A 14457-nucleotide genomic window follows, 5' to 3' on the forward strand; every position below is an offset into this window, starting at 1 on the left:
AAGAGTAACTTTAAATTTTTATTATAAATATTTCGGACACTAGACCAACTGTGGTGTTGTGAACAGATCGTAGAAATAATAGCTTTGAAAGAAGCTAAATCAAGTATCGCCATTATTTTCGATCCAAAATAGGGTCTATTGTTTGACCTCCGCAAATTTGACCCCATCCGATTAAACGCCAATGCTTTTCCACTCGTCTGGATAACGCAATCTTCTCATCAATCTCAGTGCACACTGGATTCGTCAAGCTGATCTTTGCCAAATCAGCACGAGTAGCCAGTACTCTGCCACCGGTGCTTAACGATCCAATGTTAACAAGCAGTACCTCTCCTCTTGATAACTTCGGTACCTATCATCGAGATATTTACAGAAACATTAAATAAATTAAGATCTTTTTTATTACAGAATAAAAGCATAATTTCAGGAAAAAACAAAACTAGATATTAAAAAAATATAAATAATAAAGGAGGATGTTAAAAAAGTGTCAGTTTTCGCCCACCAAGATACACCTTGGCAGACTTGACGTCTGAACACATCTTGAAAAATCATTATTTGGGTCCTCAAAAAACAGGAAATAATAATCATTTGGGAAACGGTAACATTGCTAGAATTGCTTAAATATAGTAAAAAATGACATCATTTACATATATGATTAATAAGTAAAAAATTATGATTTTAGCCAGAAACATAAGTATGTACATCTAAAGATTATGAACTACTTTAGTACTATTCAAGATGCATCACGTGGAGATATAGTCCGCCTAGCATCTCTTGACAGAGAATAGAACTTCACTTTTTAGGCTTTCACGGGTATTATCTTCGAAGATATCAGAAAGTTTGCGGATTATCGCTGTGTTTTCATCCATTGCTAATGCCAACGTTTTGTGAACTTGCATTCTATATATAAAATATTTTTTATATTTACTGGTAAAACAAAAAAAGAAACGATGCTATTATTGGTATACCTCTGGGTGTAAGGTAGGTCAACATGTTGTAAGATGTTCTCACGTTGCAATACTCGTGTGATTTTTTTTTGTAAAGCTTGATTTCAAGAAAACATCTCGATTCGTGCTCCATTCTTCGATAGTTATTTTGAGAAAAAGTCATTATTAGTATCATCAGATTCTGATGAAAATGCACATGAAATGTAAATTCACTCACACTTTATCCGTATCACGCACTCACACATAGAGAAGATTTGGAAATACCGTAGGAGTGACGAACTGTGGAATCCTGATTTCTGTCAAGGAATACTAAGCAGATTGTATTCCTATGTGATACATCCTGGATAAAATATTCGCATCTTTATATGAAGAATATACTTTCTAATTAAAATCACAATTTTTCACTTATTAACTGTATATAAATAATATCATTTTTTTAAATATATTTAAGCAATTCCAGCAATGTTCCCACTTTCCGAACAAATGATTATTATGTTATTTCCGGTTTTCTGAGGACCCAAACAATATTTCAAGATTTATTCAGGTGTATCTCGGGGGGCGAAACTGGACTTTTTTAACATTCTCCTTTACACAATGTTTGCATACAATACCAAAACTACAGCTAGTGTTTCGATTTCGTCTCAACGAAACACTATTTATGTCTCGGTCTGATTTCGAAATTCTCGATATCGTCTCGATCTCGGTCTCGAGTCGAGAGTGTCGTTGGTTTCAAATCGAAAATTTTTTTTACGAATTATATTGTTATTACGGACAAATGAATAAACGTGCATCCAGACAATCGATCTAAACCTTGAGCCGTTCGATAAACATTTGTTCGCCGAAAGTTATTGACTCGCGGCTCGATAATCTGAACGCACCTTAAAACAATTGATATTCGCGGACAATTTCTTCGTTCAGGTTTCATGATTGACCTAATCTTCTCAGTCTTGAGAAGTAATTTCGATAATAATTCAGTCTCGGTCTCGATTTCAAAACAGAGTTTTGGTCTCGTCTCGATAGACCCGGAACGACGAGATGAGACCGGGGCCAGTCTCGATATCGTCCGAAATACTAGCTACAGTGGCGTCAGCATATGAAAATAAGTAAAAAATATCTAATAAACATAAGCTCGACTCTGAACGATTTCGAAGTTACGGGATAAAGTAAGAAAACGTGAATCATAATTGTAATCGTAATTGTTGTTTAATGTTCGTTGATGTTCGTTTAATGTTCTAAATCCTGAATCTTTTTCTGAGATTAAATTTTTATTAATCAGTATGTGTACCGAAGATCGCACATGCAGCGAGAATTCACTATCAATGTGTGGACTGGAATCCTTGCTGATCTATAATTGCCTCCTCGTTTGACAGAAGACGCTTACTTTCACTTTTTGAGCGATGATCTACTAGTGCTGTTGGAGGATGTAGATCTAACGCGAAAAAATATGTGTTTCATGCACGACAGGGCACCATCACATTTCGTGTGCGAACATTTCTCCATGATCACTATCCTCATTAGATTGAGAGAAGCCAGGATGCATTAAATGGCCAGCGAGAAATCTCGACCTCACACCACTGGATTTTTTTTTCTTTGAATGAAAGATCTAATCTACCAGAATAAGATTCAGAATGCAGAACAATTATGATACTGATACTTAACGCTGCCGATATCTCCGCAAAACTCCAAATATTTGTTGTCGGTCGAAAACAATTTATTAATTCGTGTTATAAAGTGTGTCGACGGAGGAATTTTTGAACATTTTTTGTAAAGCATTAAATAGAATAACGAACATTAAATAAGTTTACTATTCATGTTTTCTTACTTCAATTTAAACATTTTTGACTTGTTTCCATGTGCTAAAGCCGCTGTAGCAGGTTTGGCACTATATGCAGAGACATCCTATATATCAGAAAATAAATCATCATATAAAATATTTATATATCTGTAATGTTTATAAGAATGCTAGTTAAGAGCAATCTTAAAGCTGTTACAGAAAACGCATATTAATTTGAATGTGATAATGCAAATGCAGAATGAAAATACTCACCCTCGCACCCTTTTTATCGCCCTCGGTCCTCACTCCTAATAAACGTTTCAATAAATAATATGAAATTTCCAGCTCGATGAATATTTGTGGCAATGCACCGACACTTCCAAGAATTTGCCCAACTAAACGATCAGCACGGCATAGAGTAGGCTCGATTTTGGTTCCAACACCTTAAAAAAAAATCACATAATCTATTACTCTTACAAAACGATCAGAACTTATTACGACTCTGTTCATATTAGAGCGATTAATAACAAACATTTGAGAAATTTATTTATCAATTATATTATTATAAAATTTTAATAATTATTTACCAATTAGACCACCAGGTACAGCAAATTGCAGTTCATTCTGTTCGGCGAATAAAGACACAATACGTGAGAATATCGGACGACAGGTCAACTTGCCTTCGCTATCTTTAGACACTAATCCTGGACGAACTTCAATTTCCATACCGACCTATAATAAAATTGTATTAATTTTCATACCACATATCGGAAAAATCAACCTGATTTGAAACTAAAGTAGTTCATACTTTCAACACTCCTCTGAGGATGCTACCACCAGCGACGCCACCTTTCAAATCGTCCACCTCGCAACCCGGTTTATTCACATCAAAAGATCGAATAACGATCAGTCGAGGTTCCGACGTGAAATCTCTCATTGGAACCGGAATTTTCTTGGTGATATATTCACACAGTACCTCGATATTATATTTCAGTTGCGCCGAAATCGGAATTATTGGAGCGCCTTCCGCCACCGTCCCTAATTTTAAATTATGTAATCAGAATTATGCAAATAGATGCACGCGAGCGTTGTTCCACTTTTTGGTAAATTTTACCTGTTAAGTAAATCTAGCAATCCGCATATGCGATTGGGTAATCTTGCCACTTATTCAACAGGTAAAATTAAACGTTTAATTAAATCATTATATCAATAATTATATCAAAAGAATCCCGTACTAATCCTATATGAAATTGAGTCCCGGTGAAATCAAATGATTTTCTTATATGTTATAGCTATGAGTTATTTTCATCATTCAGATCCTGGAAATTACACTACATATTCTGTAACAAAGTATCGTTTTATACATGTGTACATAGTTTGAACATTATATATGATAGTACGTAATTATATATAGGATATAATTATATGTGGCATACATAATAATATAAGGAACATACAATATTCCGAGACGACAAAATATCTGGAAAATTATAAGTTTTATAAAAAAATGTTTTAGATAAAAATTATAGAAAAAGTTGTTTAAAAAGGCCTAATCGCTGACTTCATCAATTTGACTTTGAGTGACGTCCAAGATAGGGCAAAGTCAACTCGAATTTTTTAAGTAAGACCTTCCACTTTTTCTTTCATTTTCTTATAGTTCTTGTTGAGACACCTTTTCAACATATTATAATTTTATCCATTTTAAGTCAGCTCTTTAAAAGTTATTGAATATTTTATGGTGAGATGTCAGTGACTATAGGTGAATCGAAAACTGTTCATTTTTTTGCGCTATAAAACTTATATATTTTGTTTAGCAGGTCATATAATATATGAGAAATCGTTTCATCAGGATCCAATTTCATATAGGATTAGTGCGAGGTCCTTTATGGATATATGTGGCATGCATGAGATATTGATGTAATAATGTTTCAATGACACGTGTATATGCTATTTCCAATATAGCTAATCGTCTTTAGGATCCCCTTAAGACATAATTTCATGCAGCAAAGATTCACTGAAATTCTCCTACTCTGTCATATAAGCGAAGCAACGCTGCTACTGAATACGGTCTACTTGATTGGTCAAATGCTTTGAAGTATTTTTTGACTGCGCTTCTTCAATACTTCTTCATTTATAGCATAGCTTTGTCGGCGAATTTTCATTTAAATCTTCCATGAAAAGGTAAGAGCAGGTAAAAGAAATTTAGTGTTCTTTTGAACGCTACTTCCTTTTGGTGGAGTGGAGGAATTTCGCCAGTGAAATTTCGCTGCACGAAATTATATCTTGAGATGGTAAAGAACTAATGGTGGCAGTAGCTTCACCAGCGAACCTTCATTCTATGAAAAGGTAAGAGCAGGTAATAAAGCCGACGACACAATACCTATTTTCTTGCTGGATTGTTAAACCTTATGTTTACAATGCTAGAAATCGATCCAAGATTTCGGACAAAGAAAAGATTAACATATTACATTTGAATACAATTTGGTTATATGACCAACATGATTGGTCAATTCTTTCTGCATCCGAAGTTTCGGACCAATTTCTAGCATTGTGGTGAACCCAAGACTTTAGCCAGAATAGATCTCTTGCCATATTGGCTGCGATGCTGGCACTGTATCGCAGTCAATATGAGGGCAAGATTCTAATCCAGCTAAGAATCTAGCAAGAAACTGTTTTCAACGAAATCGGGAAATTTCGCCAGTGAAGCTTTGCTGAAATTATACTCTGAGAGAACCCTGAAAGAACCAATACCTTGAATAAACTTCAATATTTGCTCATACTGCTCCTTGGCTTGTGCTTCTTTAACCAAGTCGATCTTATTTTGCAAGATGACTATGTGCTTAAGTTTCATAATTTCAATAGCTGCCAAGTGTTCCGACGTTTGAGGCTGAGGGCATGATTCATTACCAGCTACAATTCAATAGAATCATAACTTCGAAATGTTTATTACTTTGAAAAAAGACAAAACAATGCCTTATGATCAACATCAACAAATATATCGTTTACCGATTAAAAGCAAAGCGGCATCCATAACAGCTGCTCCGTTAAGCATAGTCGCCATAAGAATATCGTGTCCAGGACAATCGACAAAGGAGACATGTCGAACCAATTGAAATCTCCCTGAACAAACAGAACGCATGCAAGGAAAAGAATCATCTTTGCTGGATCCACCGGATATGTAGCGTCCAGGTCGAGGACATTTTGGATTTTCACATTCATAAATCTTCGCATTTGCGTATCCTGAAATGAAGAAGAGCAATCAGATAACTTGCCCTTCTTTTTTCTTCAGCTGAGGATTATTTCTTTTCGAAAAGGGTTTAACAAGCGCTGTATAATGTTCAAATTCCTTTTCAGCGTGAATTCGTAAGAATTTTAATTTTAATAACTATATGTATATTATAGACATAAAAATATATTTGTTAGATGATGTTCAATCCACGTATCTAATTGCTTGTGGTCTATATTTATCAGACAACTTACTTTATCATTATAAAAATTTTGTATGAAGTAACTATATGCATTATATGTTATTAAAATGTCATCAAAATAATGTATGACAATTTCATGCTATGGGAAAATAAACTATGGAAAATAAACATGTCATGGAATTTTTTTGATAATAGAATTTTACTTGAGAAGAGATAAACAAGATGAATCATAATTCATCTCGTAAAAAATTTCATTTTTAGTTCATCCATCCACATAACAACGTGCACACGAATCAATCTTACAGGAATTTTACTCTTTCTTAGCTATAACTATTTTTTTGATCTCTTATAATACCGACTTACATAAATAGTGCCATAAGCTCATCGACATATATATAAATAGTGCCATAAGCTCATCGACATATATATAAATAGTGCAATTTTTTATCTAAAAGACGTAAGAAAATATTCACCGATTGAGATACTTTGTACAGAGAATACGACGATAGAGTGGCACATGTATACGGTCCCAAGACAGAGTCCCGATTATAAGATAACAATATACATCTTAAAAATAAATCTTAATTTTAACATATGTTTCTGTCGACTCTTTACGTTCCGACGTGGTCAAAAGATATGATGACAACTACCGATGTAAAACAAATTCTCATGTTTTATAGTTATTTAATATTGCAACGCAATAATATTGAATATTATTAACTGCGATATTATTACAGAAAAGCATATGTGAGAGAATGTGTTCATCTTCCATGGTGGAAATCAAACTGCTGTTACACAATTATTACAGTGGTTGTTCTTTCATATCTTTTAACGCGATCAGACTCTTGTGGAGAATTTATACGTGTCGAATTATGCTTTATATATTGCATAATGTGTATTTAACTATTCAGACTAAGGTTAACTTGTTTTAAAAGGCCGTAAGCTATAAGTTGTAAGCGATGATATATCGGTCACTTATACTTTTAGGCCGTAAGAATTGTTTGTTAGATGATGTTCAATTCACATATCTAGTTGCTTGTGGTTTATATTTATCACACAACTTATTTTATCATTATAAAAACTTTGTACAATGAAGTAACTACATGCATTATATGTTATCAAAATGGATTTGACTCAAGTTTAACAGTTAAAGCCTAAAGACTGCGCAAAAACAGTTTAAAAGGCAGGAATTATTGTCACTTAATCTCTTTCGACTTATGACTTTAGGCCTCTTAAAGCGAGGTATGGACCGAGACTATAAAAAGTCGACTCTCGACCTTTAAATCCTTTTACGAAGACTTTTTGTCTGAAGAGATGTAAGAAAATAATCATCGATTGAAATGTACACGGTCATCGATTGAATGTACACGTCTTAAGACAGTCCCGCCTTTAAGATAACAATATAACTTAAAGACAAATCTTATTTTTAACATATATTTTTATATCCCGATGTGGTCAAAAGATACAATGACAACGTAAAACAAATTCTCGGTTTTATAGTTATTTAATACTGCAATGCAATAATGTTTAATGTTGTTAGCTGTGATATTGTTACAGAAAAGCATATGTATGAATGTATTTATCTTCGATATTTCCATAGCGGAAATCGAATTGTGTGCTGTCACACAATTGTTACAGGTGATTTCTTTGGCATATCTTCTTTTGGATATCTTAACGCAATCAAACTCTTTAGTTGTGGAGAATTTGTCGCATTATGCTTTACATACATAATGTATCTAATTGTCCATCATTCAGAATAAAAAATCGACAGAATAAAAAACTTCCGCCGTTACCTTTAATGATAGAATGTCTTCGTGAGAACTCTCACGAAGATTTTCTAATAACTATCAATTATTATCTAACGTATACAATATAAAAGTAATCTTATATATTGTAAGAAATATTTTTATCCCTTTTCCTTGGAATAAAAATAGAGTACTTTTTTCCGTGGAACTTGATCACGTTTACCGAAGAAATATACACTGTTAAAAATTTTCTAAAATTTAATATATTTTTAAGTTACATAAAGTTACTTAATTTCATGACATTACATTAAATAATAAATTTAATTTATATTTATAACTGAAAAGTATATTTGTGTGTACATGAAATTTAATGTATTTTTCATAAATTTAATATACACGTTCATTACATTTAAGTAATTACTGATTTAATTTTAGTTCCAAATCAGCCATTACTTTTAATTTCGTTCATAACAAGCATTCATTTACATGTAAAAGAAACATTTCTAACAGTGTACTAATCTACGCTTTCCACAAATGCAGTATCAAAGATTCTGTCTTTTATTCTACAAATAAAAGTTGTAATCACGAACTTACTAAATGATCGTGATTGAAACAAAATTAATGTATTTATAAATTCTATAGCGCACGGTCATAATACATAAAAATCGACACTCAATGTGCTGATGAACATCAAGATATTGAGAATGCGTTTATATGTATTCTTAGCGTTTTCATTATAACAGTATTGTTTCTTAATACATGGTTTATGCTTAATTGAATGATTCACATTCGTAGCGTCTTCTAATTTTCAAAGTCTTTCCTCTTTAATTTTATTTCCTGAAATATCTTTAATTATATAATTAAAAGTATCATTTACATTTACAAAAGTTGGAGTAAACAAGATCCTAGATTTTCTCTAATTAGAAGACATTGTAAATGTTCAAAACGTGACACGTTCAAAACGTAATACATATATAGATATAAGCAAGAAATATACAAAGGATGTTCTATTTTAAAGAATCTACTCAAAATATCTCAGAAATACTGCGTTGAATCGAAAAATGTTTTAAATAAAAGTTTTTTTACTTCGAAGGAGACATGAGATGATATTATTGGTTTAATCTTGAGTGGCGTTAGTGAGGTCAGGGCAAGATTTGAACTTTTTGAATGAAACCACCCATTTTTTATTACAAATTCTTGTAGCTTACCTTGAGAGCTTTTCAGAGCACTATAATAAGCTATAAGAATCTGCAATAAAAAATGGGGAGTTCCATTTAAAAAGTTCAAAGTGTTTGAGATATTTGAGTAGGTCCTTTAAAATGGGACACTTCGTATAACTCAAGAAATATATAATCTGCGTTCTCCAAAAAAAAAAAGGAAAAATAAAAAAAGTAACATATTAATATACAAATTATAAGAATAATATACAATAAAATTCGACGTTACTGTGATTGAAGAACGTGAATTTTTAATCATATTTCTTTGTATTTGTGTTTAATTTGTACAATTAGCTAAGTATAAAAATTAGCACAAAATGTATTAAAACAAAACCATGCAATAATCAGTTTTATCTCACTCTCATATAACAAGTATAATCATGAAACATAATACATTAATAATTATTATTTGATAACAATAAAAAAAAAGTCTATGTGCAGTCTTATTTATCTCCTAGTTAAACATTTCTCCTAGCAATGTTTCTTTCGATATCTTTCTTCTATATTCAACCACAACTTTCTACTTTTCCTAACTTATTTACCACAAAAATCTTTTTCCTCTGTTTAAAGTTTGCAGTTTGTACTTTAAAGTCTCAATTCTTTAACAAGCATCAAAATAAATAAAATTAAAATTTATCATCGCATCAATTGCGAATTATAATCAAAATACGTGCTTTATAATGAGATACAACATTGACTTTATATAGTTACTAAACTTTCAAAAGCTTTTATTTTACATTTTACTGAAAAAACTGCTTTTATATAATGTAGGCTTAACTTTTATAATATTAAAATTAATTATTTAGCATTCAATTAAAAAATAATGTATTAAAATTTGAAGCATTGTAGCAATTATATATAATAAAATCACTTTTTGTTAATAGCAAGTTAAATAACTTTATAATTACTCACAACTTTGCTGGCGCAATTATAATTCAATCAAAAAGATAGAGACTGCGCTTAGAAAAATAAACAAAATTTTGAGTAACCATACTGCCTGAGTTACTATTTTCATCTCAGTTAGTCCTGAGTACATTCTTCCCTTTCAAATTATAGTTGTCGCTAACGCAGTAATATATACAGAAAAAAAGAAAAGACTAAGATTAACATCAATTGACGCTTACGAAAGTTACACGGCAAGTATACTCCTTAAAACAAATACCTCCGACAATTTGCGGCACCACACTTGCAGGCGTCCCTATTTGTCGAAGTCGCATTGTTACGCGACATCTGCGTACCATAATCGAATGTAAGTTCTTCATTATGCTCAATATCCCTGAGAGCAAATAACGCGAGATCCGGCAAATCCGGATCCAGGCAGTTGATCCAAACCACCGAGACCTTGAGATTGGGATTGCAAGAATGATTAATGAAATGTGACGCATTGCCACACTTAGTTGCGTCCACAGTATATGGGCACGGCTGTTGGTTGTAGTCGAGGTCAAAGAGATATGTACAACCTGTCTCATTGTACTCTTTACTACAATTATCCGCGTCCTTGCTTTTAATCACTTTACCCACGTATTTGATCACGAAAGTGCCTTTCTTGATCGCACACTGGGTGCGCACACCCCAGCCACGTCCATTGTTCGTTCGGAAGATGCACAGTTGTGCGTTGGTACCTAATTGTACCACCCGATTCGGACAAGTCTCGTCGCAGGTGCAACGCTTATTGCATTCGTAGATAGGTGTCCCTGCAATCACGCGTAGCTGGCCCGTCGAAGTGTATGGCAACGTTTGTTTGTTGTTGTTCTGTGCAAAACAGCAATTGGACTTCTTATCGGTCCCACAGATGCCTTCGCACTGACAACCGAGCGGTGGATCATTCGGTATTTTAACCTGATCTTCATCTGACTCATACTCGTTGATATACTCGAAGTTTTGTGGTGCACCCGCCAGATCCACCAGGTTCTCTACTTTTATCGTCGGCTTGCCCTTCGCAACATCATTCATTTCGGTCTCCCACTTCTTTAGGGATACGAGTTGGTCACGCCGCAGCTCAAGCATCAGCATGAACAACATCTGCCGTTTGATCTTTTGCTCCAACTCGGTATTGCGCGAGTTTGAATTTAAGTAACGTCGAATTTCGGCGTACATAGTATCCCCAGCGATGGCAACAATAGCATCGTCTGTAGCGTCAATGATCGTTTTATTAGATTTTTCATATTTTCGCGCCAAAAGAAGCTCAACATCGAATTTGTCTGGATAGAAGTTCGCCATTATCTTGAATTGAGTGATCAATTCTTTCCGCTCGTTCTCAAATTCATATACCAATTCTTCGCAGTTGAGATTCTGCAACGGTTCCCATGAGTTGTGATTGACATCCCAGTTTTTCCACTTGATCAGATAGTGTGGTTGTCCCCTATGTTCACGCTTTTGTAGAATCTTCTCCACTTCCCAAAGCTTCATCTTATTCTTGTTGGACGCGGAAGAGGATCTGGCGAGCGCCGCTGCGACTAATTTTCGATGCTTTTCACTGAGCAGAACATCGGACAACTTCACTCGCAACTCCTTCAGCTTCAAATTAAATGGAATCATGTCTCTTCGTATGAATAATCTACTATTGGATGACAATTCCTCATAGTCGGATTGCTGGCCGTCACTACTTAGATCCCTCGTGCTCGTACTTCCACTACGCGTGCTAGAGCTATCGTCGTCAAATGCTTCAAGCATCTTCTGGCATTTAATTGTTTGATGCGATGATGAAGGCAATAAACACACCAATGAAGAGGAGGAGGAAGCTAAAGGAAGACGCAGGAGCATGCGACGAGATATATTGTTGTGGTCCCGTGTATCGTGAACTTTGGGCATCTTGGCGCACGATGATGTGTCAAGGCATCCAGCACAATAGGAGTATCGTCGTTTGGAGGAGGAAGATGAAGGATGACGCAGGCGCATGCTGCCATTCAAGCGATGAGATATGTTGTTGTGGTCCTGTGTATCGTGAACTTTGGGCATCTTGGCGCACGATGGTGGATAAAGGTATCCAGAAGAGACGTTTATGGATAAATGTTGTTTATGGGTAACGGCTGACTTTTCGCTAACTATGCTGCCAGGTATAGCTGCTGATTCACTGCTGCTGCAACCCGCCGCGTCTGCAATATCAAACATTCAAATAGCGTCATTTCTTTATGTTCTACCTTTCTTTTTACCTTTTTTTTCTAATGTTTTTCGAATAAATTTTCTTTCCTTTTCGCTCATTTTTCTTTTCCATATGTTTCACTTTTCATTATTCTTCTCCTCAACGTTCCTTTTTGCCTTTTGTCTCGGCTTGCCGAACGAATAATAGCAATAAATAACACCGAGGTGTTTTGTTCATGTCACGATCGAGTGGTACATAATAATGACAGCGTGTGATTCTAATATCTTCTTAAGACATATTTGGCTTTTCAGCCTATTGCAGCTTCACGAGTTAAGAGAATTAAGAAATTTTTGTGGACACTTTTTCATTTTGAATGCATATGATATTGTTTCAATTTGCATTTTGATGAAAGTTATAAAGCACTAGTTCCCTACACAAGTACTGCGCAAGACATTCATATAAAATCTCTTCGTCAAGTATTTTATTATGAATAAACATTCCAAACAATAATATATAACGGCGTAAAATGTGCACGAATTCTTAGTAAATGTTAATGTTAATACTATGATTTATCATATATCACAGTTTTGATGTTAAATGCCGAAAATATGTATATATTAAAGAAGCTACACGGTCTGCGGATTATTTTTATATCTTGGCATACATTATTAAGGCTCCTGAGTACTCACCTCAGCCATATTGAATCGTGAAATCATAAACGAGAAATGACATGTTGATTTTTTTTGTGTCATTTGTAAATAAAGACAATTTGAATAAAACGGAATAATAATATCGCTGTAAAAATGGGTCGGGGCTATCCTTGTCCCTGTTGACAGTCAGTAAATAGTCGAAAAACGTTTGTGAAGTAAAAAAAGCGACGCATATGCATTGAGTAAACATTAGTAAACGCATGAGGTTAGACCCATTAAAAAAAACCACTTAAAATCCCCAAAATGAAATGGCCGTTGAGCTTTATTAGATTGAATCCACCTTGTCAAACCCTGCCTTAAATGCCAACGTTTTATAAACACTGCAGTTCACTTCATCAGAGCAAAGACCATTCTGATGAAGTAAACCGGCATTAGATTGCTCTCATTCTGATGAAGTAAACTATTCATAAAATGTTGACATTTTAATAATGTTCCAAGACATGAAGATAATCCGCAAATCTTCCAGCTTTTTTGAAGAAGATACCCGTGAAAGCCTCAAAAAACATTTATTATGTTTATGTGAATAGAAATAGAGCGAGTCATGGGCTGATAGTCATAGTCAATAGATATTTCGCTACTAGACTTATTATTATTTATAGGATTATTATACGACTATGAATACTTTAAAATGTTAATTAATTTTTAACTGTATTATAGTATAAAGATTATACTTACCTCTCATCTTAATTTTTTCCTATCAAAATTCACATTTCAAAAGATGTAATAATATAAAGATTAAAATTAAAATTTTATTATTTTTTAAGTAACTATTTGTCATTATCACTTTAACAGTAAATATGTGAAATTTTTCTCGGCTATATGTCTTTGTAATGTTACGAGAGACGTTTAAAAATTTTTGCGAATAATAGATGACGCTGGAAAGAAAAATTATATAATGTTGACGCTATAAAAAATGGCGTAATCACGCAAATAATTTTTTTCTGACGTCATCTATGTATTCATTTTTAAAAAGTGAAACTTTTTAAATGTCTCTCGTATTAAAAAATACTTAATCCTTTTAACAGAAATTAACATTTAAAGCAGACTTGTCCAAAACTTAGCTCACAAGTTAAACGTCCTACCTTTCCTTTATCTCATTGAAAATTCTTTTATTATAAATTCGTTTGCTATTTTTCTTACACATTGAAGATAGTGATGCATATTACCGCGTTCGGCAGTCAGTGGTGTCAGATTTCGGCTTGTATTATCACTTGATAGAGCATGAGGAAGGAAGAGTGAGGATAGATGCTAATAGCTATATAGTTATAGCTGAATACATGAACTCATGTCTATAGTTATCGGTAACTACCTCCATTCTTCCCACCACGCGTTACCAAGTGCAAGTCGACTAAAGCATAATAGCGAGATACGTCCATCCTTCTTACGTTCGGCAACTTTCGGTCGCATCGAGCGCGAGTGAAACAGACTCAGTCGTGCTGAGCCGACGTTCTCGGACCCCAATATGCATCACTGGGCAGACTTACATTTTTTCCGTCTTGAAAACAATGTGATTGTAAGAGGATAAAGATGATATGAATAAGTCGTAGAATAAGGGCA

General features: G+C 33.9%; 1 protein-coding gene and 1 long non-coding RNA gene across 6 annotated transcripts in view; both read right to left on the reverse strand.

The window, feature by feature from the left end:
• The window catches only part of Su(var)3-9 (suppressor of variegation 3-9), a 24161-nt gene continuing 9704 nt past the window's right edge, over positions 1 to 14457 (reverse strand). For 3 of the 5 annotated variants that reach the window (XM_087415403.1, XM_087415402.1, XM_087415401.1), the window contains exon 6: positions 6327 to 12203. In XM_087415403.1, coding sequence (XP_087271529.1) covers positions 10258 to 12203 — 1946 coding nt within the window. In that variant the 3' untranslated portion in view covers positions 6327 to 10257. Of the gene's footprint in view, positions 350 to 2991; positions 3162 to 3305; positions 3451 to 3526; positions 3757 to 5469; positions 5629 to 5724; positions 5959 to 6014; positions 12204 to 14457 lie in introns of those variants that run through there. The other 2 variants (XM_011054029.2, XM_087415404.1) reach the window with 2 other exon arrangements.
• LOC147906776 (uncharacterized) lies at positions 384 to 2984 on the reverse strand. The gene is made up of 2 exons (XR_015548072.1): positions 1162 to 2984; positions 384 to 1078 (listed from the first exon to the last, which is right to left on the reverse strand). It is a non-coding gene; the product is annotated as an uncharacterized LOC147906776 (long non-coding RNA).

The sequence above is a fragment of the Acromyrmex echinatior genome, chromosome 18, assembly GCF_024713525.1.
Source record: "Acromyrmex echinatior isolate Ae372 chromosome 18, ASM2471352v2, whole genome shotgun sequence".
Lineage (NCBI taxonomy): Eukaryota > Metazoa > Arthropoda > Insecta > Hymenoptera > Formicidae > Acromyrmex > Acromyrmex echinatior.